The following is a 27698-nucleotide window of genomic DNA, read 5'->3' on the forward strand; positions in this document are numbered from 1 at the left end:
TGAAATGTTTAGTGATTGTTTTATTAATGCAGAAATACCTGCTTAACTTCATACCCATTCTGATTTAAAGTGCAACAATTAAATCTGGTAGTTCTTGTACATCCATATTTTGCAAGTGTTGTTCCTAGAAGACATGTCATTCAGATTATGCCTTGCATTTGTAAAATCTGTCATTTTTTTTAGTACCGTTTTGCTTTATTAACTAAAATAAACTGTACAAAAAGCTGTAGAATTACATTAGCTTTGAACAATGTAGGATACATGTTCTCTGCCAAACTTTAGTGTGCAAACATTTTACATTTTTTTAAAGTGACAAAATTAAGCCAACCTTGAAGTCAGAGTTCATTACTACATTACAAAACAGGAGACTAGATATGGCAAAAGAAATTCCCCACTGAAATCAACACCATTGTATAATTTTATTTCTAATTCTTAAAAAAATATAAATGAATTTAGAAGAGAATCACAGTATAAGGGCCCTAACATATTAGACCATTACAAGGTACATAAAAATAGAAGACACAGATTTCTTTGAAACTTTAATCCTTTGATTAAGCAGCAAGCATATCACTCTCCAGGCAAACACTGCTTAAAACAAACCCTACCCCCCAAAACAGTACGTGCAAACTGTATGCACATATTCTGCAAAGCACACAATAAAGACATTTTGCTATGTACATACTTATTTAGTACTACAAATGCTAGGAGTTCCCTACTGTGTGCTACAGTGTATGTAAATTAAGAAATACTACCTATCTCTGACCCTCCCTCCCCCCTTCAAATACAGCACCTTTGCCCAGTTATAGAATATTTAAACAAGATTAAACGGAATTACAATGTACTGAACAGTTTTATAGCAGTTGGTGGTGGCCAACTGTACTGCAACACCCAACATTCTGCATACTGAAGTCTATCGACAAGAGACAAAGACAAAAATTAGCGAAGGTACAATACATACACCTGGGAGACTCAATGCTAAAAAAAAAAAAAAAGAAAAAAAAAATCCTGAAGATGTATCTTATCACTGTTAAGAATTAAACTGAAATACTTAGGATGTCAAAACGTACCAGATCGGTTTTGTATTGGTTTTAAAGTCTGGAGAGCAGCCAGATATGTGTGTAGCTGGTGAGGGAACACTTATGACTCCCAGAACACAAGTTTCAGTGACCATGAATTCCTCGGTGCTTATTTTACAACGCTGCTTTTCTTAGACGAGAGGTCATCTGATGCTCATGTAGCGGCTAAGCATCTACTCTGATGCAAAAGAGAATTTGTAAGAAAGACCTTTTGTACGAGACCTCGGCACACCAGTGAAAACTGTTCAGAAAGAAAAATCTCTCAAGTTTGATCTGAAAATATTTTTAAATGAAGAACAGAACCATAAAGGTCAACACCTTAACTGCAGTTCAGGCCACAACTATCAAACTTTAATACTAGATTTACAAATTAAATAGGATCTGATGCTGTAAGAACTTCCCTTTGCACATAAAAAAGACCTTAGCCAGCTGCTAAACTGATTGTTAGACCATCCAATTTATCTGTGAAAAAGCCTAGGGAGAGCACGTTCCATTTTCAAATAAAGTCTCATTTTAGTCAAGGGCAAATCTAGTTAATAACAGAATGGATTTAAAAGGATTTTCAAACATCATTTCAGCTATAAGCAAAACTAATTTTCTAAATAGTATGGCAGTCAACATGAATATTATTACATAGTCAAGAATGCAAGATTTTTTCAATAGCTTGATTCAGATCACACAGTTTCAAACAGTGCTACTCAAATTTGCAGCCTGGTTTACTTGGAGGGTAGAGGCATCTACTTTAATAAACAAAACCCCAACCAAACTAAAAAAAAAACAAAACACCTCCAAAATACTGCTGGGCATAAATCAAGGTTTCAGAAAAGAATACAGTGGAAAGAAAACCTTTCAATCTCCTAAAATCTGGAAGCAATAATTAATACTCAAATGCAGATTTTACTTAGTCAATAAACAAACAAAAAAACCCCACAGTAGCCTCAAACTCCAGCTAATCAACTCTGCCAGAAATAAATTATCTCTGATTTCTGCTAACGGTAAGACTGGGCTGGCAGCAGGTAACTCTACTGCCACGATATTCTACTACCTGCATCAGCCTCTATACTTCCCTCATGAATTTTAGGCAAGATATCAATGATCTAACATACACAAACTGCAGACAGCCATTCTCAGAGGAATTAAATTCTACTGTACTTAAATTAGAAGAATTAGTGGAATAACGAATTAAATTAATGGTTCTTGCTATATGGTTCCTCTCCTGTCATCCCCCGGGTGGTGGAAGTTGCTGCCTCTCTCTCCACCCCAGCCCACAAGAGATATTGCAGCAGGAAACTGGACTCCTGTTTTCAGCCAAATTCTAGGAGTAGAACATGCACGAGATTTAGTAAGTTTGGTACAATAGCTTATTGAGTCTTCAGAATACTCTTTCAGATGAGTATTTAATAAGACAGTACATTTTTAAACAAGAAAAAGTGTTCTGGGAAAAACATGAAGAGAAGAAACACCTACATTTTACAAGTGCGTGAAATGCTTCTACTGTTATCTAAACAGGGCCAAAAATTCTGAACCTAAGGCCATTATTTTTTTGCACTAAGTAGTAAAAAAAAAATAAAAATAAAATTCACACACACAAAAAAACCCAATGCTACATTTAAGTCTCCTACAATATTATCTATTCCTAGATTTGCCAGACTACTTTCTTGTAGTTAGATGCTTGACTACAAAGAACTGTAATAAAATAAATAGAGTAAAAATCAGTTAAACAAAATCTTGGTGTCTTGAACATTTATTCATTTAAGAAGTTAACTTCCTTCAACAGTTATTCATATAGAGGAGGGCTGTATTGTAGGCATTGTTCTGCTGTACAAGTCTTCGACATAAAAATATTTTTATACAGGTGGTCACTCACATGGTTCCATTTCTAGTTATTAGCTTGCTCCTCTGTAAAACTGGTCTGATACCTGTGAAGGCTTGCTGTTTTCTCCCCTTCGTTATTTGGGGGGGAAAAAAAAAAAAAAAAAGTACATTGATACAATTTTTCAAATGTAGGAGTTAGCATAATTCTGCTTTATTTCTTCAGTGCAGAGTGGACTGAGATTCTGTCTGAATTCCAATAAGCGAGGGTGGCTGCTGGCCGCTAACTGTGGTTAACACTGGCCTTGGATTTAGACGAGGAGGCATGGAATTAGCTGGGCGGATGAGCGGTGGGGGAGGCTGATTTAGAGTCGGCCTTGGCTGAATAAATCGCGCCTGCTGTTGAAGTGGTGGAGGCTGACGATGGAGAGCAGGAGCAGCAGGAAGCGCTGGACGAAGTAACGGGGGTGGCTGATTTAAAGTTGCGATGGGAGCGGTAGGTGCTGGAGCAGATGCCTGTGCTGGAGGTGAAGGGCCTAAACACTGAGTGGCCGGAGTGCTTTGTGCCTGCACAAAGGACAAAGACAAGACTGCGTGAACAGCCATCCCAGCCAGAATGTAACGCAGTTGGGCTGCCACTGTCCACTACACAGGAAACAGCATTTAAAAAACAAAACAAAAAAACTGAGAAGTTACTGAAAAGAAATCACCAACCAAAACATTATAGACAGCAGAACTAAAAATATTTACGAAGCAAGAGTCTTCTTCTAGAACAAGAACTGTATTTTAACAATAAAACAGTAACATGATCGTCACTATGAAAGGTGCAGTCCTGCTCCCAGCTGGTTAACGACATTGGCTGAAGTTCTATGCAAGCTCATCATCATTCTTTAGAATGCAGTTTGCCACTCCACACCAGTTAACCTTACATTATATCACTAAATAAAATGCTGTTCCTCAACCCATGCTTACTTATTTCTGGTACACAAAACACACCTCATCTTCTTCATCAGTGCTCTTTCCTGATGGCACATTAGAAGTATTTTTTGTGTCCTCCCCTAAAGCAGAAGCATCACCATTAGAAGCCAGGGTTCCTTGTTCCGCTTCCCATTCCTGCAATACCTCCTCTAAGTTAAACCGACGCCTGTAGTTTACAAAGAAGTTCTTCACTTGGCCAACAGTCTTGTTGCCAATTACATCTGCAATAGCTTGAAAATCTTTACCATATTTTCGGACACCTGGAAGGCAAAGTAAATAACATAGCTGTGAAGAATCAGTCAGACACAGCTACGTGTGATGTATTTATAGAGAGAACCTATGGGACCTGCAAACCAAGGGCTCACTAATTAGGAGGACTTCTCAATTAGGAGAAGGCCTCAATTTCCATTAAAACAAAATAATTTTTAATTGCACAGCTATCAACATACAAATCAAGAACTTTATTAAAAGGTCGTTACCCACTCTTCTTAAAGATCCTGGCTTACTCACCAAGCCTCCCAACTTAAAACCAGAGAGATCTGACCTCTGACAAATAAAGTAAATCCTTCAGTGTGCTTGCAGCAAGGGCAGAAGCCCTCGACAAGTTCAAGACAGGAGAGGAAGGGTGACCGAGCATGTGTGTATAGCTGTAAACAGGGTATAACACTAGAAATGTTAAGTGACAAACATTGACAGCTTCTATAGGTTCCCTCTGTGCCAGCTGCACACAGATGTTTCTTTGCTCACAACCTGTGCAGCAGGAGTGGTAAAATGCAGTAGCTACTGGACCAAGCACAGGGCAGAACAGGGGGGCACAGTTCCGTAAGTCACAATATATTGCTCATTCCTGCACCTGTGACATGCTTTACTGAGGCTACAAAGAGCAACTGGCAAGCGTTCACCTAACAAAGTCTTTTTAAAGCTTTCATTCACCATTTGAGCTGGGTAGAAGAATCTGGGGTTTTGAGACAACCACCTTGGGTAATGTAAGTAAATATAAGCTATTGGTGTCTGTTTATAAGACAGCCCAGCACAAGCCTCCAGGATCAAATCCTCCAGCAAGAAGCAGCATGACAGAAGATCTTTGCATTGTTCTTTTAATTCATTTTCATGTTGACATCAGTAGGTCACTTTTGTTTACAAGAACTTCACAAGAAAATACTTCACAAGAAAATCCCAACACATACTTTCTGAAGTTCTAAAACTACATTTGCATCTAACACCACCCCCGTCCCCCCTTGAGTACAACATTCCATAGTTTTTAACCTAAAACTGGAATTACAACCTAAAGTTTATTGATATTCTCTCAGTTGTATTTAGGGTATGTGTCTAGTTCCACCTCAAGAAAAAAATCCTAAAACTCTCCAGCATCCTAGAACACAGTTTTTAGCTGCACAAAGTATATTTTTAATCACAAGTGTCCAAAAGTTTGGAGACTAAAAGAAATAGAGTTTTATTCCAGACTGAATAAACAGAAGACTCATTTTTTTGCTCTCAGCTATGCATGAATGAATTACAATTTGATGACTTCTGTGAAGCTCCTTATAACTAAGCTCATTCGGAACATATTACAGTGCTTAGAGGACAGGCACTCTGTCTCATTACAGGAAAAGAAATTTATGCCTGATTTCATGCCTCACTTCAGAAAGTGAAGCAAAGGATTCAGAAAGAGAGAGCTGTTTCAAATCTGAAAGCTATGTTCCTTTTCAACTTAATTGTGAAGAGTATGACCTTCAGCTTGTTCTGCTCTTTTCTACTTTCTTCATTAATAGGCACTTCTGATGTGGTAATGTACACTCACTGTAATTTAAGAGAAAAGTTCAGCGCCAGGATAGTAACAATTTCTGTAGCCGAAGCTGATGTTTCAACTGTCAAGAGCCCAGCTACATTATTTAAGATCTTTTCTGGGGCATACAAAAGAATCCAACCATCCTGACTGCAAGAACCTTGGAAGGAAAACAAAAGGACCTAGCAGAGCCACGTGGGAGGGCATGTATCTAGGCAAAGCAAAGACAGGGATTTGGCTCTGTGCTTTATCAGTTGTACAAGGCATCAGCTATACTCCTTAAACGCTGTGTGCACCCACAGAGCACTCCCTCCAGTGTTTTAATATTCTTTGATTGCCCTACCACTACCACCCTTACTAATTTATAATGGTAATTAAATGTCCAGTGCAACATATTCAACATCCTGTACAAATTAATCAAGTGAACAAAGTGCCCAGCAGAACAAAGCACATTTTTGTTTCAAACCTAATTCAGACTTTTAGTGATTTCAGCCTTTTCTGTTACTATGCTGTCTATACTTCTTCCTTCCCCTTAATCTGCAAAGCAACTGAGCCTGTTGGCTCACTTCAACTAAAGTTGTTGAAAATAATGTCTTAAAGCCTATTTCTAAGCAAACAGCTTGGAAACAGTGTATATTGCCTTTACTGAGAGCCCAACTATAAAAAATTTCTAAAGAAAACAAAATTTCCTTAGCTACAGGCAGCACTACTCATTTTGGATTCTTTTCAGTGTTATTTAGTGCTGCTCTAGCATCACCACAATGACTCCTACACAATGATGTAGTAAAAACCTTTTAAGCTGCATCAGAAACAGAGGAAGTTCAATACATGTTTATGAAAGTTTTATGCATAAGGTGCTGGCATATCTGTAAGAGCTGATGCCAACCCATCATCCCTTTCAAATTGGTGCACATTACTTACACATCCTTATACAAATTCTGTGCTAAACACCACCCAAATTATTTCTGAAGTGTTTAATCTGTTATTCAGTAAGAATAATTTTATTATGTTGCTGAAAGTGAAGCTCAAAGAAGATGACTGCATAGCCTCACTTCACATGTGTGAACGTCTTTCTCCTGGCTCATTTGACAGTACCCCTGGTCATGGGAATCCTTCAAGCTCTTCAAAACTTCGCCCAGTTGCAAAGGAGCACTTGAACATGTATATGCTCACTATTACAATGTTTCATCTTGAAAGTCTAACTCAGAGAAACTCATAAATGGAAGTTCAATGCTGTCTATGCCGCTGAACGTCGTGCAGCACAGCAAACACTGAGAGGCACACAAAACATTAGCCTGGGTCCAAAGCAATATAATACAGCACCACAATGAGGCAGAAATAGTTAACAGCAACCTCTGGGTTATGAAAGCTGCAGTTTTACTGTGATGGGATTACAGTGCTCCTGGCAACTACCTTACATAGCTAGATCCCGGTCGTCCCAACTATATTCCACTGCAAAGCTATGAAAGCCATGCACTGCTTTTCAATTCAAATTTTGTTGTTTTGAACAAGTCTTAAAACATTTTTGCAATTGCAATTTTCATATGGCTGAGATCTTAGTTTGAAAATATGATCGTGCTCATACATTCCTATACATAAATAAAGTTTGTAACTTAAGAACACCTCAAGTGATGAACTGGCCCATTACATTCAATAACTATTCAGACAAAGTTGAACAGTAACCTGATAAATTATACTGCAAAAGATCAGCTCAGAGATCATAAGTCTGAGTCCACAACCCCATTGCAGGCAGCCACACTGCTTTTAAGATTACACACTCAGCTCTATTTTAATGTGGGTTTTTTCATTACCTCCTCTTTAGTTACTGCCAATCTCTTGAGATTACCCACAGATGACAAGAGTTTTTTCATGTTTAGGAAAAAAAGTGCCAAAATTATATTACTGCAGATCATTTTTATGATTTCCATGGTTGGATTTAATGTCTGAATTCAAGTGAACAAATCACAGAAGTGCCACCTACCTGCTTAACGCTTATGATTTCTGTAAAATTATTAAAACATGCCAAAATATATCAATACATTTGATGAAATAAATCTGTTTTAAATGTACAAACTAAATGTCCCCATGCTTAAGTCAACTTCCAAGTTCAAGCCTAACACGCATTATGGTAGCTTTTAGTACGGCAAACACGGCTACTTTCTTCTAAAAACAGAGTCAGGGCAAAAGACAGCTTGGCTCCTTCATGCATAGGTCTCCTAGCTCAAGCAAATATTTTGAAGCAAGAGATCAAGGTCCTTAGCCTGAGGGACAGGAGGTTAATACCTACAGCACTGTCATTCCAGGAGGAAGACTCTATTACCAGGCAGTAGGTAAGGACGGGGTAATAAGAATACTTTGTTCCTGGTATTAAGGTTCTCTCCCATCTCCATTTTATTATACAGTGGCAAAGAAAAGGGACTAAAAAGGAAACATAATACATAAGAAACACATGTAAATTCAATGAAAACAGGTTTCTTCCAGAAGGCCTGATTTCTTACCCCACCCTTAAATGTTGAGGCTGACTACCTTTACAAAACACAAGACATTCCCTAGAGAAGAGACCAGAAGACTAGAACTCCTCTCCAGGGAGTAATCACGAACCTTCATTCTCTTTTGCCCATGCTCCAGTTTTATTATTTACCTTGTCGGTCTCATAATGCCATAGCTTAACAAAAGCTAAACGCATTCTTATCGCTTCTCAAACAGACACTTAGTGAGAGCTCCAATAACTAAACTGTGAAAATGCAAGACGGTTTGAATCCTTTCATGCTAAGGCAGGCACAATGAATCTGGATTTTCCCCACTCCTCCAGCAAGCACTCTACTTACTAGACTATCATATTAAAGATAGGCATCTTCTTCAGTTGCATTTGGAAACAAAACAAAAAAAATTAGCTCGTTAGCAGTACTGAGGATGAACTTAGGACAGAAAATGGTTTGGAGATGCAAATCCCAGTCTGAGGCATGTAAATTGAGAGTCATTACTTCAGACACACCATGCTCTTCAGCATTTCCATTCATACTTCAAAATATACCTAACTTGAGGTTCAGCCATCTGGCCAATAACTACGAGATATGGCATACCTGACAACTTTATACTGATATCCTGATCCAACTGAAAGTTTTATACTAGAATTCAGTCATTCATTTCAAAGGTGAAGAATACAGAGAAATAAAGCAGATGTGTATAACTGAGGTAATTATATTATCTTAAAAAAGATGATCCATAGAAGTGACTCAATACATAGTGTCTTCAAGAGAGCATTAGGCTCTCCAGTTATTTCTCTTGCATGCTCCTTGATTAAGCAGTGCATGTTAAAGCAAGACAAGAGTCAGTTTTCCTTCATACAAATGAAATAACTTCAAATTAGCTGTATCAATAGCCTATTAGAAAATGTTTTTTCTCCAATAAGAGTGTTAGTCAAGTATCCACATCGAGCTTCAAACTCTTAAAAGGCCTTCACTGGGTAGATATCTGCTCTTTTACTCCCTCATGAACAGAGAAAAGCAACTGTAAAGCAGTTTTACTTCTGCTTTTTCCTACTTTAAGAACACAGAAAGATGTCTTAAGTGTTTGCTTCAAATTTTATTATTTCAACTATTACTTCAGTCTTCCACTTCAGAGAAATTGACATAAGGTGATTTAGAAGATGATTGAAAGGACTTTTTGGGACTACTACAGCTGTTAAACCCAGCTAAGCTTTTCTAGTCAAGATTTAACATGGGTAACTGAAAGACTAGTGTCACATTGCTTGAATGAATACCCTAAATATTCTCACTAGTTTTGCTGTTTTCCTAGTGACTTTCTTGTAAGACCAGATAAAGTTTAGCTTTTCATTAGAGAGAAATACAGACATAAGCCTGAGTACCTCTTCAAATCCTGTGCATCAGATTTCAAGTCGCTACTACTATTAACGTACCTTGTACTGCAAGAAGCTGCTCTTCTGTGGTCCAACGGGCATTGATTTTCTGATTAGACTATTAAAATTAAAAAAATGGCACAAAGATCATTAAAATGTTTCAACAGCTACAAAATATCTGAGCATCAGAATGTGTTTTACTTGCACTACATTTTGTAACTTAGGTAAAAATCTCTTGCTTATAAGCCACAAATTTATAGTTTAAGATTGCTTTCATGAAGAGAAGTAGCATTTAAGGATCTGAGCTTAGAACTACACCAATAGTTTTGCCTCTGTTTTATTGCAGTTCTTAATATCAGCTATATAATAACGTATGCAAAAACTAATGATCTTTATACCGACAGATTTTGAATTTATAGTTACATTTATCTAAACTATTAGGACTTGGTGTCTGGAGTGTTTCGCATTCACGTTATGTTTCATATCCAAGCCTTTAAAACAAGCAAAAAGAGAACTTCAGTAGTAATAAATCATTCACTTCGGTTGCCCAAATGTATATATAGTCATATTTTTACACAGAACATAGAATTTACTGCTAGCAATCTACACGATCTACTTTTAATCAGACACCCCCCCCCCCATATATCAGGGCTCAATTTCAGCTCCCTATTGTCATGAACAGACATGAAATTTCTTTTTTTTCTGCTTCTTTGTTCAGCCAGTTGCCGTAAAAAAGCCTACCACTAATTTCTTATAAAGAAGCCAAACTCACCCCTGCATGTAATTCAATGGATCCTGTTTAAGCTGCTGCTGAAATGCAAACACTATGCTGCAGCAAAACACATTTCTGCAGCTTCCTACTAATGTAAGTGCAAGGCCACAAATTCTAATATTTATTCTGATTTACCTCAGGAGGTTTGAATTCTTCAATCCCGCCTTCCATTTTCTGTTTAAGTGCACTGTTTACTTGCTTAGCATTTTGAACCTTGGTCAAAAACAACAAAGTTAATCAGCTCCACAAAGAAAGTTGGTCACTTTACACATATATCTTCACTAGGATTGCCACAAGTGTACCTCCTAAGTTAGAAAGAGAAATATTATGGTTTAAGGCTTCACTACTTTAACTGTTAAAAAAAAAAACAAACAAAAACTTAAAAAAATACAGCACAGTTTACTACAGAAAGAAAAATATTTAAGCCAGTCTTTCAAAAGAACAGTTTGTCTGCAGAAATATTAGAAGTAGGACATAACAAGCAAGTTTTGATAATGATGCATATGTTCTTGAAGAAGAATGCAGAATATTCTAGACACAAAACTTGGTTCTTAGAAATCTAAGTGAGATATACTGTATACATTAACTTCCTCCTTCTCCAAAAAGCACTTTGAAAAAAACAAATAAAGATTTATGAGATGTTTTCAGTTAGTTCCTTCTGACAGACTGCTTTTTATTGACCTTAGATCTTCCTTAGATTTCCTTTAAGGGTGATTCTTGAAATGATTTAAAATATTTAAATAAAATATCTTAGTCTATAAAAAGGAGAGAGCTTCCAAATCGTACATATACATATCTATTAACCATTTAAACCTGACAGCGATGCACATAAGGTAACATAGGTAAGAAAATAATTTTGCATACTACGGTGCACAGCTATTACAAGTGTTCTTAAGTATGGACACAAAAGCAGACAACTCAGTGGGAGATTCCAAAGGCTGCATCTCTGAGATCACTGCAAGAAAAAAAGAGAAACACAACCTCAAGGCTGTAACTCACCTACACTTAGGCTAAAGAGTGAAACCCACCTATGCTATTTAGCCCCAGAGTCCTGCTGTGACAGAAAGAAGCATATTTCTCCTGTAAAAGAATACAAGGGAGCAAAAACCCCATGAAACCCTTTATTCACTCCATGATTTTGCAACATGGCAGCTCTTAGCGGTCTATAAGGCAGCAGAAATTTCAGGAGATAAGCCTTGACTTTGTAGCCCCACCGCTCCTAGAAAGCAAGCATGCACATACTGCCGTACCCTTAGAAGATGAATAGACTCTGTGTTTCAACTTTAAGTGCCAAAAGTTAACTTCTTCATGCAAAGGACGCAGGCAATTGTCCTCTTAAAGGTGAAGACTACAAAGCTTTTCTAAATTTAATAAGAAGTAGAAAGCTCATCAATTAAAACACAGAAGTAACTAGGCCCATGATTGCCCCCCCCCCATACTTTCATGGTAGGTAGGGAAGGACATCCAGAAAAACAGCTACAATTTTAAGCACAACAAATGTAACTTCCTCTGCTTCATTAGTCTTATTCTCACTTGTCACACAAATACTTTTAACAAAGTTAAAAAAAAAAGAAAAAAAAATCAAATCAAATGTGACTTTCCCCAAATCTGTAACATTGTTTTCATGCCATACTCCCCCGACTCCCCCCCCTTTTTTTAAAGGAAGTCATCTTGTTTCATGTTATCCACAAGAGCAGACGAACACAAAAAACAAAACCAAAGAATAGCTAGTCAGCTAGTGTCCAGCATTTCTGGTGATAACTGTGGAACAAAATTAGGAAGACTCACATTAAAGAAGTTTCAGAATCTTCACAGATAATCTTCAAAATCATTACAATCAGAACAATCTGAGATGAAAACAAAACAAGACCAATAACCCATGGTACCTGTCGCTTTAATGAGATTAGTTCCATATCCAGCTGTCTAAGAATTGTGTTGGCTGCATTGGGACTACAGGAAACAGCTATCACATCTTCCTGGGTCAGGTACATGCCTTTTGGTGGACGGCATTTGGAACGCTGAGAATGGTGGCGATGCTGCAAGCTCTGATACTCTCTTCTACCCAGACCTATTTTGCTGGTCTGAACAGGCTGCTCATTATTGCCCTTTAATTTACAAGAAATAAATCATTAAAGAATAACAATATCTTGTACACAACTTTATTAAAGAATAAAGAATTGCATAGCATTGTAATGTCATATTTATGACAAAGAAAACCCAAACTAACATCCTCCTCTCCATGTAGTATCCAAACTAAGTCTTGCAGATAAGCCGATGGAGCATACCAGTCATTTGCTGGATAAGCCTGCATTAGTATTAGAAAGGTCAGTTTTCAAATTATTTTTTTTTAAATATGGCTGAAAATACAATAAATAGTATAGAAATCACAGTCTGAATACTGTGAAAGAGGGCAAAAATTGAGAACCTTTTATGTACGCAGAAGGTAAAAAAAAAAATATATATATTACACGTTTAAAACAAGTAATCAGTGAATTTACACATTTATTTCTGGTCAGATATGAAGAGTCCAGGTGAACATCAGGGGAGAAGAATGAGAGAAAGTAAACCAGGACAGGCAGGAATGCAAGATGACACTTTTTCCTGCTGCAAGCACTCTATGGAAAGTGATAGTGCTGTTTGTTTTGGGAGGGGATTTGAGATTTGGAAGAGAAAGGATGGATGTACTTCTGCAGTCATTGTAAAAATCCATGTAATTTAGCAAGCTTAAGCCTTTGTTGTTTGCTTTTTTGAAGTGGAAAGGGATAGCAAAGAGGAGATGAAGTCTTTGTAACTGCTGTTTCGGTATGTTTGGACACCTAAAAATTTCAGCTTTGTCTTCAATGGGCATTGCTGCACAAGAGCTAGTCTGCATGTATGTGACTCCCATAGAGCAACCGGGTAGGTTCCCTACAGACCAGGAGTACAGAAGCAAAAATTACTTTCCCTGCAAGGATTTTACAATTCAAAGCAATGCTTAGTACCAGAACAGAGATGGGATTCAGGCTTTTTGCTACTTCAAGCAGCTCCCTACTGCTCCTCCCTGCTGGCATCCATGCAGGTTAAGAGGAGGTGGTCATCTGATCACAGTGAAGAGAAAACAAATTGCAGCAGCCATTATTATTATGTTCTGTAGCATTAGTACAGATCAGCAAACAGTACTTTGCTTTACTATGCTTGACCTTCTGCCACATTCTCTTCCCAGCTAATGTAACATCTTAATCCAGTCCACAGACTTCATAGAGGCCATCTTAAAAGCACTTAAGATATTTGCTCTTCCTTGCAAAGTTGACATAGAGCCTTACATCTTTGACATCTAAAAATCCCAAGTTTACTTCTGGCCCATTTATTCCATTGGTCTTTTCGTTCTGCATTGCTCTTTCAGTATGAAATTGCAGTTTCTGTCTGTTCAATCTGGATTTAAAGTGAAAATATTCTCTCAAGCTTTTGTCTTGCCAAGCTAGAGTGTTTGGCTTGTTTTATAGTTTTCTCTGGTAACAGAAAGTTTCCATTGCTCTGTGCGTTCAAGTAGCCTACTTGGTTTATATTTTGCTTAGGAAGTGAAAGTATGCAAATCCTACCAGAAATATTAACTCACAAAATTATCTTAGGTAGATTCAAATAGCTCATCAGAAACTGCAAACCTATTTGTCCTCTTCCTAGAAGACTACAAACACACTACTTTCACTCTGGACTGCGTGTAGCGATTCAAACAATAACCAAGGAAAGTAAATTGAACAGAATAGCCCTTATTTAGAAGTGGCTTAGGCAGCAACTCAAATCAGCAGATTGCAAGAACATTGTTACAACAGCAGAATGAAAAGTGAAAAGGTTCATTATTAGACCTTGTGCCATTTCAGGTTCTAAAAAACATATCCTGGCTTGTTAAAAAAAAGTAAAAATATCAAATGCTTTTACAGAAAGGGGTAATTGTAACTGTCCTCACCCCTGCCCCTCAGGCAGTTAAAGTGATACATTGAAGGTCACTGCAAAGCTGAGAATGGAATCTAAACCTATCAGTCTCTTACTCAACATCATTTTTGGTAGAACTGCAAAGTTTTATTAATAATCATAGATGCTACTTCATGGGAGTGTTGAGGTTTTGCACTCTCTCTCCTCCCATATTCTCAAGAAGCGTGAACCGTCCCATTTTAGGAAAATCACAAATATGTTAAAGTTGATCAAGGAAAAAACCAAATGTTTACACACTTAACTGTGTTTTTTTTAGTCTTGCTCATAAATAACTTAATGTTTACCAAAAGAACCCAAAACTTGAACATACCCCAAACACAGCACTTATCTGTAAAGCTAACAGTAAATGCTCATTAGAGGAGACAAAAATGTTTTTCTCTACATTTATTAGTAAAAAGTGTCTCAATAAAGCCACATATTAGTTGAAACATATAACCTCACTGTGGCTTTGAAAGAACAAAAAAAGTTATTCTTGGAAAAATGTCATTTAATTTTAAAATGCAAAGAAAACATTTAGATTCCAATAACACGCAACCAGTAAAGCTGTAAACATATTAACAAGACAAAGGCAGGGGGAATGTTGTTTTACCAAGTAGTGATAGCATACATCTCTTAAAAAACTTGAAGATCTCTCAGTTGATAGTGAAGGTAATGAGAGATGCATTTACATCCATGGAACAGCAAAAATATATGATAAAATTTTGTTTCAGTCAGAAGTTGTCAAGATCTTGATCATCTAAAACCCCTGTGATTTCAGCAGGCTGCCAGCTAAACCTCTTTACTACAAGTCATATTCTTCACAGTAACACATTCACAGAAAACAAACAAACTGACATTCACCATTAAGCTATCTGTTACCTCCTTTTTGGCTTCTTTTTTGGGATCATAATCACTATCATTTCCATCCATTGGATGAGCTTCTTCTACGTCATCATCACTGAGGACAGATTATAAGAAGCTGGTCATTTTATCTTTTTTTAACCTCAAATATAAATATGTATCAGGGTAAGACAGAATGATCTACTCTAAAATATCTAAGTATATGGTATCTCAAAGTTATTTGTAGTTTTCAAAAGTGAGCTGTTACAACCATATTTCCTTTATTAAATTCTAACAATTATTTTGATAAACAGCAACCCTAAACTGTAGTTTGAAAATTACTTTAAGCAGTGCTGGTACTGCTGCCAAAAAATTTGGTGTCACCCTTTCTTCAATTCAACCACTTGTGCCAGCATGAACACTTACATGGTCAACTATACCAAGGCTAGAAATAATCTTTCATTTGCCATGTTAGTTTTAATAGATCAATTTTCAAACCACTGCACCAAGTGGATGAATAAACCCTTGCTGAAGTCTGTGGGGAGCAAAAGGGGACAATATAAGATGGGAAAACACAGGACTGCTTTTTCACCAAAGTGCTCAGGATCTAGCAGTTTGGGGGAGAGGAATGAAATCTGCTGAATTAAATCAAAGAAAAAAGGTTGAAAAGACAACAGTTAGTTTAGTTGAGTCCAATCCAGTTATTCACACAATGTAATTTCTGAATAAATGAATGTAAAAACACCACAAAAATTTCTAATTATTACAAAAAACCAGCAAAATGCTAAATATAGAAGCAAACTGATTTTCTTCTGCAATTTTTCAGCTATAGGGTCACTAAGTAAGCATATGAATTTTAGATTTCAGGAACTCTTTTCAATAACATATAATTAAATAGACCCTTTTGCTCTAGCTAGGCAGTTTTCTGTAGATGCAAAATCATACTTTCCAATATAAACGTGATTATATTACTTATACATTCAACATATTAAATCACTTTTAAAAAAGTACAAGTTAATGTCCAAGTATACCAAGTGCAATATAATTTTAACTTCATAGTAAGTAGGGGAAATGTCATTCCCTTCTATCCAAGACAATTTAAAACTATTTTGAGCTCTAATTCTCTTTGACTGATAGCAGTTCTAAGTCTCCTAAAATAAGATTTCATATGAAGTTTTGTTATAAAACAGTACTTGGGCATTTTAATTGCTATAGCTCTTTACAGTGGTTGATCTTTCAGTTTTAATTCCATTCCAGCCCAACCCCAGCCCCCCAAAAAACCCCAGAACAGAAACCCCACACATTCACAAAAACACTCTCCTCCCCACACGACTATATAGGGTTAGACTTCTCAAATAAAGCATTATTTCTAAACCACATTCCCAGACTTTGGGGTTTTTTAAACCTTGTTTTTACAGTTACCCATTAAAGCACTCAAATGTGTTATTACAACTCACACCGACTGGAGTGATATAGTTCTTAAAGCACCAGTATCAAACCCCTCGCTAAAAGCAGAGACATCATCACAGATGCTTAAACCTAAAAAACCTGGTTCACGCTGAAACATAATGGCTGAAAATTACTCTGACATCTCTACCTAGAAAGACTTCAGTCTCTGGTTAGCTACTTAAGGATATAAAACTTACCTGTCACCTTGATTATTTCTATTAGCTAGTTTTCGAGCCTGCCGATCCATCAAACTTGTCCTAGAGCGAGTTTTTTTCCAGGAATAGTAATATTTTACAAGGCTTGCGATAGTCTTGTCTGGAAGCTAGAAGAATTCATTAACATATTAATACTTTTAAAAATTAAAATTCCACCCAAGATTATAATTCTGCTCTATTTACAACCACCTCTACCCAAGTATTTTAAATGCATGGATGAGATGAAAAGGAGGGATGTATTTCGCGTATGTTTTTAAAAAAGGGGGAGGGGGAGAAAGGCTTTTTTTATTAGACTGAAAAACCTGTAAGTCCAAGAGACATGATGATATTAACTTAAATCTTATAGTCAAGGTTGTTCCTGAAGCTTTTACACAGAAATCAACATGAAATTTTAGCCCAACTGGAGCCTTTGCTCCTAGTGAATTCGAACTGTTTAATGCTTCTGATTAAAATATTACTTTACCATTTGCTGGATCCTGTGAAAGCTCTTTCCATGGAAGCTAAATGCTTGTTCAAATAGGACTTTATCTTCAACTGTCCATTCATCAGGGAAAGGAGTGAAGTTAGGGAGATCCGCAAGGGACTTCTCAATATTGTGTTTATGCCAGAACAACATGCCGAGAGCCTTTGAAAAGAAATAGTCCCTTTTTGGATTTAGTCAACTTTCTAAAATGTTGAGAAAAGTTAAGTAAAAAAAGGCAACTTATTTATTTAAAATAAAATTTGACTATCAGAACCCCTTCTCAAAATGTATTTACAATTTTATTGGCTAGGTACTACAGGTTACAAAATTCTCTTTGGAGATGGTATGAAGAGTGGGCACATCTGTACTTTATTAAAGGTAGGAAAGCTAGACAATTTAAGGTTGGCATGGCAGCAGTAATTCTGACGTAGCACGAACTAGTCTGATAGGCTCAAATCTGACCTGCTTTCTTCCTTTACAAGCATGTATCACCTACACAGTTCCTTATAGATCTTCAGGCCTTTAATAACAGCCCACTCAAAAAAGAAAATAAAAATACTTTTCAGCAGCTAGAGGATTATCCAAAATGCAAGCCTGAAAGTTCAAAGTGAGAGTGGTCTTTCTACAACTCTCCAATCCACAAATAACAGCACGGCCACTTCCATGTCATGTGCACCCAATAAGGAATGGAAACTTAAATATACTTTCTTACATAATTTAATTTCTCAATATTCTTAAAGAATTTTATGCCAATTAGACTTTCTGTCAGAGAACCAATGACAGACTTGATGCCAAGTCTGTCATGGAAATTGGGAAACGCAGTCCACTCAGTTTCAACCATACAGTGCAGACATGATCACCAGTTGTTCATCAGCTCTCCAAACCCCTGACTTCACATCTTCTAATAACCTGGACATAGCAAACCTCTTTTCTTGTTAAAATGCCAAGTGACAAGCACCTCTTGCAAAGATAATTTCTATTCCGCTGTGACCAGTCTACAATTGTTTTTGTACCAGAAGTTGTTCTGAAAATTAGTCTTTTTTGTAGACTTATTTTGAGATCCCTCAGTTCTCTCTCTGCCCTAACAAAAGCCAAGCCATAAACAAAAATCACCAAACTGCAGGTATTCTGGACATCGTAACATTGGCAGGCTCTTTTTCAGGTAGCAGTTGACTAGCAAGTCTCTGCTATTATGAGCTTCCATCCTGCAAAACTTGATCATACAACTTGCTTCCACTTGTACACCAAATATTTTTTTGCAATAGGTAATCCCACTTTTACATAAATCGGTTAATTTATGAAGGAAATTCAATAGAACTAAGTGCAGTCCAGAAAAGTTTTATCCTGTACTTTTTATGGGACAGTGACTAAAGGTTATTAAAAAAAGTGAACTTGTTTGTTACTCTCAAATCTAGAATTTGATTCTGTTTTCCTGCCTCTGAAAAAACACTCACTTAAAGTTGGTTTGTCTCTTTTTTTAAAATATGCAAGAAACCTTTCCAGTGCTGTCCGTATCACAATTAATGGCTCAAATTTGTACCATATCTGAACTCTAATATTAAACATTAAATTTGTAAGCTGCTTTCCTAAGAAATTCTTTAGCTAAATATACACACACAATTGCATGACATGCCCAGTGTATCAAGAAACATACCAAACCTTTCAAAAGTGCACATTACAAGCTGAGCATGTCATGAAAACAAAGAGCTCAATCTTTTGCAGAGAATCCAGACCACAACTGTATGCAGATCCATTTAACTGCAGTGTTTGCTGCCGTGCCTGAAGAGAAACAGCGTTAATTAATGGTAACCAAGGGAAAAAAAGAGTTGTGTTATACTTTTATATAAAAAAATCCTTTAAATGAGCAATCTCATTTCATAGCACTTACCTGTTCCACATTGTATCCATGTTTTTCCTTTGCTATTGCTATATATTCATCCACTGTAACAAAGCAATGTCAGAATTATTCTTCAGTACTTTTAGTTATGCTATAAGGCGACACAGAATTAGCCATCTAACACGGGAAAACAGTTTTCCCATGCTTTAATACACCGCATAGGCCCAGGTCCCCCAAAAAGTTATATTCATAGTGTTATTAATAATAAATAAGCCCACTATCTTTAATCCAACATTTAATTTAATGAACTTTTTACAGAAGCTAATTCTCAGTGAAAAAAATGCTTTCTTTCACATTTTTACTGCAACAAAGCCACAGAGGCTCATCATTTATTTATTTAAATCAGAGATTAGCTGATTATTGAAAGGGTATGTCTTCTTGGAACCCATTCCTAAGAACACAGACACACTGGGGAGGTGTCCAGACACCTGGGTTAGTTTTAAATTTAACTACTTCTACTGTTTGTATTCCCAAACATGTTAAAAATTAATGTAAAAAGATCCTAGATCAATGATCATGCATATCCTCAATATTAATATAGTTTTCACTGGCCAACATTAATTTTAACCATGGCATGAAGTCAGTTTTCAATATAGTGTATGAAAATTCAATAATTAGCTCATCAAATTTGCTGATAACATATTTTTTAAATCATATTTGGCCATACTAGAGCCAGCTTTGAGTTGAACCCTTTCCATCATTTTGCAATTAAGTCCTGCTAGTTTTGACCTTCAATGGGTACTTTTTTTAAAGAAACAGACTCTTCCCATTCACCTTCTACAGTTCACAATTAAGTGGCAACTAAATATAGTGGAAAGGAACCATGATTGAGAAAAGGAAATAATTATAATCTCATTATTCAAATGGACCAGGGATGTCCTTGCCATCCACTGTTACAGCAAAGAGTTAATTGTAACTCAAAGGAATGAAGAAAGTTTAATAAACATAGCTGTAGAGTATTTTATTTCTAACTGTTCTGCAGTAGTAGAAGGTATGTTCCCTCAAATGTAGAGGGATACAAACCTCTAACTACTGCTAACAGGTAGAAACTGTCCTGAGGACCAGGTTCTCATGACTGCATCCTCAAAATTTATTCCCCTATATTACATATGGGAAATTCTAGCATAGGAGGCAGGTTTAAACTAGATTAAACAGATAATTGATCACATTTAGTCAGATGACTCCTGTATTTCAGGTCACTTTTGAAGGGAGAAAATGCTCAGTTTTTCCTGATGAGACAGCAACAAGAATTCCCCATTGACCTGGGCCTCAACACATCTTTTCTGAATTTATCCACTGCAATTCCTTTTCCTAGAAATTTAGAGCAGCAAGTTCCTCACATTTAGATGTTTTATTCTTTTATTAAAAACTAATGGTTCCACAGACACTGACAACAATACAACATAGCAAGTGTGTTTTGAAACAGACTTAACTATAAAATAAGAGGTGATCTTTCCTTTCCCCGGAGTTCTCTAAATAAAAAAACCAATGTGTTTAATTTACTAATTTGCAATTTCACTGTGTGTAAAATAAAGAGTGAAAAGGCACACCAGAAACAATTATTTAGTTATACTTAAGCATCCAAATTCCTAAGCAGGGAAGGACTTACACTTGGCATCTGGAATATTATGATATGGAGACCATACAAGCATCCCTCCATTATCTTTATCAGTATATTTTGTGGCACCTGTAAGGAAACAAGTAAGTCTCAGTATTTATAAATATGATCTAGAGAACAACTATACACGGGACAGTAAGTAAAAGTCAACCATATTAAGAAGTCCAGCCCAGGTACTAAGAGGAGGGAAAAAAATCATTAATTCCACATTATTTCCTTAAGACATTGAATGGCTGAACTTGAACACCGCTCTTATGAGGTTCAGTCATAACTGGGTATTAGGATCCTGGTTACCACAATTGGAGCATTAAAGTGCACTGCTGAAGTTGGCATGGATGCAAAATTTAGAGCTACTTGTGTTGGAACAGTCGTCCAGAAGTTATGATTGTCTATTAGTACTAAAACATTTATCACTATCCATAGGAGTATCAGGATCTACCGTGTTAAGTTAGGCTTCCTTCTAACAAAAAAACATACAAGATTGAGGGTAGAATACAGTCACCATCCCCGATCCTTTCAACAAGGAACTATACTAACAGCAATGCCAGAAACAATTCTGTTCATCTCTCTCTGTAGTTTTGATTTTCATATCCATGTAATTTTAATATTCATAGCCAACCAAATTGTGTAGCTGTAGAAAGTAGTGAGGTGTAAAAGTAATCTTTTTTTTGTTTTATTTTGTTTGTTTGTGCTTCATCTCCACCTCAGTGTAGCAAGGGAAGCAGTCCAAGTTACCTAACCTATCAGGAGGACAGAGCAATACTGATGCAACTTTGTACAAAGCACTAAATCATAGAGTCTTTGATTCTTAAAAACACGCTGTAAAAGAAAAGGAAATTCCCCCATACTGGAAAAGCATTAACTAATAGTTACTTCTCATTAATATTTTACAAATGTATGCTACTACATAAAGCCTCTTACAATCTATTTGTTGACAACAGTTTATCTTGCTAAGATGTTGCTCAACAATTGGAGCATTTACAGTATGAATTCCTTGCGGAATCACCCCCCCAAGGAACTTTCCTTGAATCCTTCTTGGAGAAGGACAGATTTTTTTATTCAGTGAAACAAATAACTTTTCACTCCATGTTAAGCTTCCACACTTTATATTTAGGTTCTACAGGAGAGAGGAAATAAAACAAAACAAATCAATGTTCTGGAAAAGAGAACAACTTAGTGCTTTCTAATTATGTACTATGTTTTGGTGCTCTTCCCTCCTTAGTTTGGCAGTGTTTTGCATTTGCTATCATCTTTGCAATCTTCAGATCCATTATGACTGTGAACTTGAAAACCAGTTAATTAGAAAAACTAAAAGAACTCATGCATCTTCTAAAATGAGATGTGCAAGACAGATAACCTAAACGCATCATAAACTCTGTAACAAGTTAAAAATGAACATACATTCATAAAGCACCAGTTTCAAGGCATAAGCAGTACTAAACTCTGACAGGGTTTTGGTATATAACAACAAAGCCCTTAACATAACATTTTACTTTAGAACAAAAAAGCATGCTGTTTTTAGTCATTAGGAACACAGTATTTCATGAAGAGCAACGCAAACATGTTACAGGCACATTTCTCTTGTCCACTGTTTTCATTACAAGTAAATGACCACTACCCTGTGCTCCACTCTTTAACTAAGACATGAGGAGAAAACAGGACCACTAGAGAATGCATCAGAATTTCAGGTTGTGAGCAAGAAATGTCTAAACTTAACATGAGTATACCCTCAGTTTTTCCTTCAAAAAAAGAAAACCAGACACCTGCAGACAAGTGGACATCATGAATATTACCAGATATCGAATATTCAAGTACTAAAGTGAAAAAACTTAGTTTCAGAGTTCTATCATTTGTGCCTGCTGGAGATCACGTATGCAGTGACACTCCCCTACTGAGGTGCCACCCTCAGGTGACTAACAAGCAGCTCCCACCAGAACACCCCTTTTTGAAGCAGTGCTGTCTCTCCAGCAGGAATCAGACAACTGTTTCTGTGCAGGTGGCATCGTCACACTGCCACAAGGAAAGCAAGGATGACAAAGGAAGGATGGATGGGATGCATACAGGTAGCTTAGAGGAAGGCATCCTGTCCTCAACACAGGATGTCCATAGCTACAGTACAGGGATCCCTCCACCTCCATATGCAAACCCATGATCTACCTTTGTAAGAACTGCTTCTGGTCCTTTGTGCCCCAAGTATTCAAGGGAGCAGCACTCCCCCCCTCAAAAAGTTTGTGTTTTATCTCAAGGGCAACATGATCTTTATCTGGAAGATCCATTCTTGTTATGGACGGTGGCTGGAAATACCAGGCAACATGTTAACCAAAGCATGTTAGAAGAGCAGAGTTGTAAGCCAGTAAGGAAGAGAAAGACCATGAGCTATCTCTCAAATATGACAAGTCTCCCCCTGGCCAAACGCCACATTCAAACCACTTAGGAAGAGGTTTCTGTACTTCAGCTGCTGTGCTCCTCTGCCAATACCACTGAGAAAACGGGGCTAGCTGAAGATGACCAACAGGCACTCTCCACTGCTTCCAGAATAGAGAAAGTGTAGCAGCAAACTGACACTTTCTAAATTTCAGCTTCGCACTAGAAGTTAGGTACAGGCGGATGATGCTCTTCTGTACACGACTCCAAGTACCGAGAATAAAATGAAAATCTGGAAGCATACAAGACTTAATAAGGGCATTGTGGGGTAGCATGGCAATTTAAAAGTATATTGGTTTCCAACATAAAAAGCACCATCATCTGCTTAAGACTAAGTTTTGAGAGTAGGAACAGAAACACAGAAACTAACAGGAGGAACTAAATTTGTAACATAAAAGACTGGAAATCTTGAAAATAAATAAGTAAATAAACAAAAAACTTCAGGGAATGTGAGGACAGATGGCATAGAATAAATGGAAAATTTTATATACTTCATCACACCATTTGATAATTTTGATTTAAGAAAGCCTGTTTTCATATACGAAGACTAGAGGGAGAAAAGTTACAAGGACGTACACAGAAATGGATTCCATAAGTAACCTTAAAAGGTATAAAACATTCTTCTTGACAGTACCCCCCACCCCTGAGAAGAGGGTAAATGGGAAATACTTATTTCAGCATTAAGTAAGCAAAATTCATACTAAAGCCTTTGGGAAGTCCAAATTTGAGTAGAATAAAACTTCTCTAGCAGTCATCTCATCTCAGGATAACACAACAGTATGGTGCATCTCCAGTGATGGCATTCTCGCACTATGCTTTCCAAGAGAAGGCAAACAGCCCACAACATAAGGATACCAGCTTTGTAACATCCTGCTACATCTATAGGTGGGTCAGAAAGTGCAAACAGAAAAAATTTCACCTCAAGAATATAAAGTACTACAGGAAAACCAGCAGGAGGAGACAAAAATCTGGAGTGCAGGAGATGGTTTATTAACTCAGTAAATGAGGTAAGGAGAGTTATGATTTTTATTTTATGAAACCCATTTTTTGTAGTGAGAAAACTTCTCACTGCAGTAGTCTCTAGTGACAATTAAAAATGGTATTTCTCTTACAGCTCTATCTGAAGGCTTGCTTCTAAAAGGGGGATGGTGGGGGAAAGGGTAAGAAAGAGTACGTTTAAACTAACTTCTCCCAATTGTTGCTTCCAACCACAATCCACTTCTTCAAGAGACACTGACAAACCGTTGATTCACTTTTTCTTTAAAAAAATTCTCATTTTATACATGAACTTGGATTAAAAAAATTTTTTACTACCATCACAACTTTAATCATGAACATCTTGTTCCTCAATGTATTGTTGTAGGGCGCTGCTTATGAATATTTTTCAACACAGGTTAAGTGAGGCCAAAGGATTGGTATTTATTCTACTCATTTTAATATTCTGTGTGTGTACCAGAGGGCTGACTTTGTATCTTAGACTTCCATCTAGTTTAATCTGTCATCAATTCCCTTCTCCCACCTATTTGTTTTAAGGGGGTTAAAAAAAGCAGCATTCAAAGTACTGTAAATAAACACACATTCTAACATATCTGGTAACACCCCCCCAAAGGCATTAAAACAATTCCAAGAAGAAACAGCATTAAAGTTAGTTAATTAGAGATAGTGCCTATGTCCATATATGTGAACCTAGAAGTATGATGGAGTGTCCGTTACATCATTTGCTAAAAAAAAAAAAAAAAAAAAAAAAGTAATTTAAGTGTAGCTATGATAAGAGCACAGCTTTTTGTCCAGCATTACTTCCATCTCTAAGAAATGATGCCTCAAGACTCATCAGAAAAAAAAACCAAAACAGATGAAAGCATGAGATCTTGCTGAGATCTCCTCAGGTAACCAATCTGCTAAGATGGTAAGTATGTATTGTACTTTTACACTTTATGGACTTTTTCTAAAATTTTATAAGACTTAGGTGTTCCAAAAAATGTTACTATCTTCTTGCCCTAATAATCAAAATACACACACTAAGGATGACAATACTATACATTATACCTCTTACACAGGACTTATTAAAGAAAGATTTCCATCATTAACGAAATTGATAAAGGAATATATGTTAATCCCAGTTATTGGGGAAAGGAGCATCAATTGAATTCCACCCCCCAGGGACACTTAGGAGCTCTAAAAAGTCTGATTATAAGAGAGCATAAAATCAGTTCTGTAGTTACAACCGCAATGATACTATTGCATATATAGTTTACAAAATTGCAGCCACAGAACCTCAGTTGTCCTACCAGGGGTGAAGAGTTCTTTTAATCAAAAGAAAAACAAACGCTATGTGTTTTTCTAATTTAAGTGGCCTGTAGGAAAAACAAGCCCAGGCCGTATGTTAGAAACGATCATTTTTATTTATGTTTATTTTTACGCAGGCAGTGTAAAAATAAAGGGTGTAAACGGTTAGTCTTATTAACAAAGAGACCTAGACTACATGCTCCTTTCTAGGGGAAAGGCATTCCCTTATGCCAAGATCATGCATCCATTTAATCCCACCCTCCCCCTTTCTTTCCCCCCGGCCTTTTCTTTGGCCTGTGGGGACTTGTGCCCATCAAGAGGGGCTCGCTCCAGCTTTAGGAGGCACTATGTGAGAAGCTCTGGCCCAATCCTCTTCCGGTAGGAAATCATCTGACACCAATGGAGCCTGTTTGGAGAACAGGAAAGTAGATAGGCTTCATCTGACCACTACAGCAAAACTGATAAACGCTCCTACGGTCTCACTGCTCCGTGTAGTAACGCCAGACAGCATTCTAGCAATTAACTTGCTAAAACCGAGTACCAGGCTATGCAAGTGTACCCAGTATTCCTCGGGGCGGGGCTGGGGGGGGGCGAGGAAGGCGGAGGAGAGCAGCTCAGCCTGCAACAGCGGGGCGAGCGAGGCTACTACCGCACACAAAACCAGGGGCAGGAGTTTCCCACCAAGCGCATCTTCCACCCAGCGCCTCCCGCACGCAGCCAGGTCTGCTCGGCTTCCGGCAGGGCGCATCACTTCCCACCCTCGCCCGACAACATCCATCACCCCTCATCGAATATTTTTAAATCCCCTTGTTAATACATCATATGCGTTACGGTTTAAGGAGGAAAAAAAGGAAACGGCAAAAAAGCATCGACCTCTTTCTGCTCCACCGCCTCCCGCCGGAGACACATAATACGGCTGATCATGAAGTGAGAATTTCCCACCGCGATGCCCCCCCCGCCCCCGGGCGCGCAGAGAGCAGACGCTGCCCCTGCCAGCCTCCCGCCGCCGGCACCGGATCGCCAACACAAAGGCTCGAAAGCAAAATAAATACAACCCCGCGGCCGCCGCCGGGGGAGCGCCGAGCCGAGCCCACCCCAGCCCCGAAGCCATCCCTCCCGCCTCGGGAACGGCGGCGGCAAGATGTCAGGTTACAGCCGAAAAGCGATTTACCGGGCTCGAAGTCAGGAATGCGCGCCTGGTATTCCGCTCCGACCCTCATTCCTACATCTGCAACGCAAAGGGGGGAGAGAAATTAACGGCTGGGCTGTCCTCGGGCGGGCGCCGTCCCAGGCTACCGCCGTGTGGCGGGCGGGCGGGCGGGCTGGCGGACGCGCCGCCCGGGAGCCCCCGCCGCCTCGCCGCGGCCGTGCGGAATAAGCCACCTCCCCCCCCGCCACCCCGCCCGCCGCCGCCGCCGCCGCCGCCGCCGTGGATTAAGCCCCGACGACCGCCGGGGAGGGGGCCGGAGGGGGAAGGGGGAGTTTATTTCAGCGGAACAATGGGGACGGCGGCGGCGGCGGCTCCCGGGAGACACTCCCCATCGTTAAGCACCGCGGGGCCGCCCGGCAGCCGCGGGGCCGCGCCGCGCGCTCCCGCGCACCCCCTTCCCCCCCCGCACCCCCTCCCACGGCCGCGGCGCGGCCCGGCCCGCCGCAGTACAAACGCGCGGCGGCGGCGGGGGAGTAACGGCAACGGCGGCGGCGGCGGCCGCGCCGCCCCGACACCGGCGCGGGGAAGGGGGAGGCGGCTCGGCTCGCCGCCCCTCCCGCCGCCTCCGCCACCCCCCTCCCCCCGCTGGCGGGGCGGCCCGGGGCCGGCCCCAGGCTCGCACCGTGCTCGTCGCCACTGTCACCGCCGCCGCTCTCCGGCTCCGAGTAGTGCCCGTTGGAGGGGCTGCTGCTCTTGGTGCCGTTGGGGGCTGCCCGGCTCTTGCCCCCCAAGAGCTCCGCTCCCTTCTCCATCATGCCCGGCATGTCAGGGCTCGGGGCGGGGGGAGGGGGGGGAGCGGGGGAGAGCGGCGGCAGCGCGGGCTGCCGAGGGGGGGAAGTTAACACGGAGCCGCCATGTTGCCCCCTCCCCGCCCCCCCCCCTCGGGCCGCCGCGGCGCCGGCACCTCCTCCCCCCTCACACCGCCCCCCTCCTCCCCGCCGCTCCCCCTCCCCCGGCGCCGCGCAGCCCCCGGGAATCCCTCCGCGCCGGCCCGGCCGGATCTAGCCTAGGGGGCGGGGATGCCGGCAGAGCCCTGGCGGCGCGGCGGAACGATTCCGCCGGCGG

At 39.2% G+C, this 27698-nt stretch overlaps 1 protein-coding gene across 6 annotated transcripts; it reads right to left on the reverse strand.

Annotated features, from left to right (window-relative positions):
* Positions 1 to 27529, reverse strand: RCOR3 (REST corepressor 3). Of its 6 annotated transcripts, none has more exons than XM_075042744.1 (12): positions 27256 to 27529; positions 26595 to 26651; positions 20705 to 20782; positions 19087 to 19139; positions 17199 to 17360; positions 16718 to 16842; positions 15111 to 15189; positions 12170 to 12388; positions 10419 to 10496; positions 9572 to 9629; positions 3885 to 4126; positions 1 to 3455 (listed from the first exon to the last, which is right to left on the reverse strand). In XM_075042744.1, exons 1-12 carry the CDS (start codon positions 27395 to 27397, stop codon positions 3111 to 3113), a joined length of 1638 nt encoding a protein of 545 aa, XP_074898845.1. In that variant the 5' UTR covers positions 27398 to 27529; the 3' UTR covers positions 1 to 3110. The 6 variants fall into 6 exon arrangements, with proteins under 6 accessions (XP_074898845.1, XP_074898844.1, XP_074898850.1 ...); XM_075042743.1 differs by having other exon boundaries at positions 15093 to 15189; XM_075042749.1 differs by lacking the exon at positions 3885 to 4126.
* Between the last annotated feature and the right edge of the window lie 169 nt (positions 27530 to 27698).

This window comes from Buteo buteo, chromosome 12 (assembly GCF_964188355.1).
Source record: "Buteo buteo chromosome 12, bButBut1.hap1.1, whole genome shotgun sequence".
Lineage (NCBI taxonomy): Eukaryota > Metazoa > Chordata > Aves > Accipitriformes > Accipitridae > Buteo > Buteo buteo.

Excerpts from the sequence above, each read along its gene's own strand:
- RCOR3 (XM_075042743.1), bottom strand. The coding sequence starts at position 27,397 with ATGCCGGGCATGATGGAGAAGGGAGCGGAGCTCTTGGGGGGCAAGAGC. Across the intron at positions 20,783-26,594 it reads CATTCCTGACTTCGAGCCCG|GTGCCACAAAATATACTGAT; the intron begins GTAAATCGCTTT and ends GTTTCCTTACAG. Across the intron at positions 4,127-9,571 it reads GCAGCTTCTTGCAGTACAAG|GTGTCCGAAAATATGGTAAA; the intron begins GTACGTTAATAG and ends TTTGCCTTCCAG.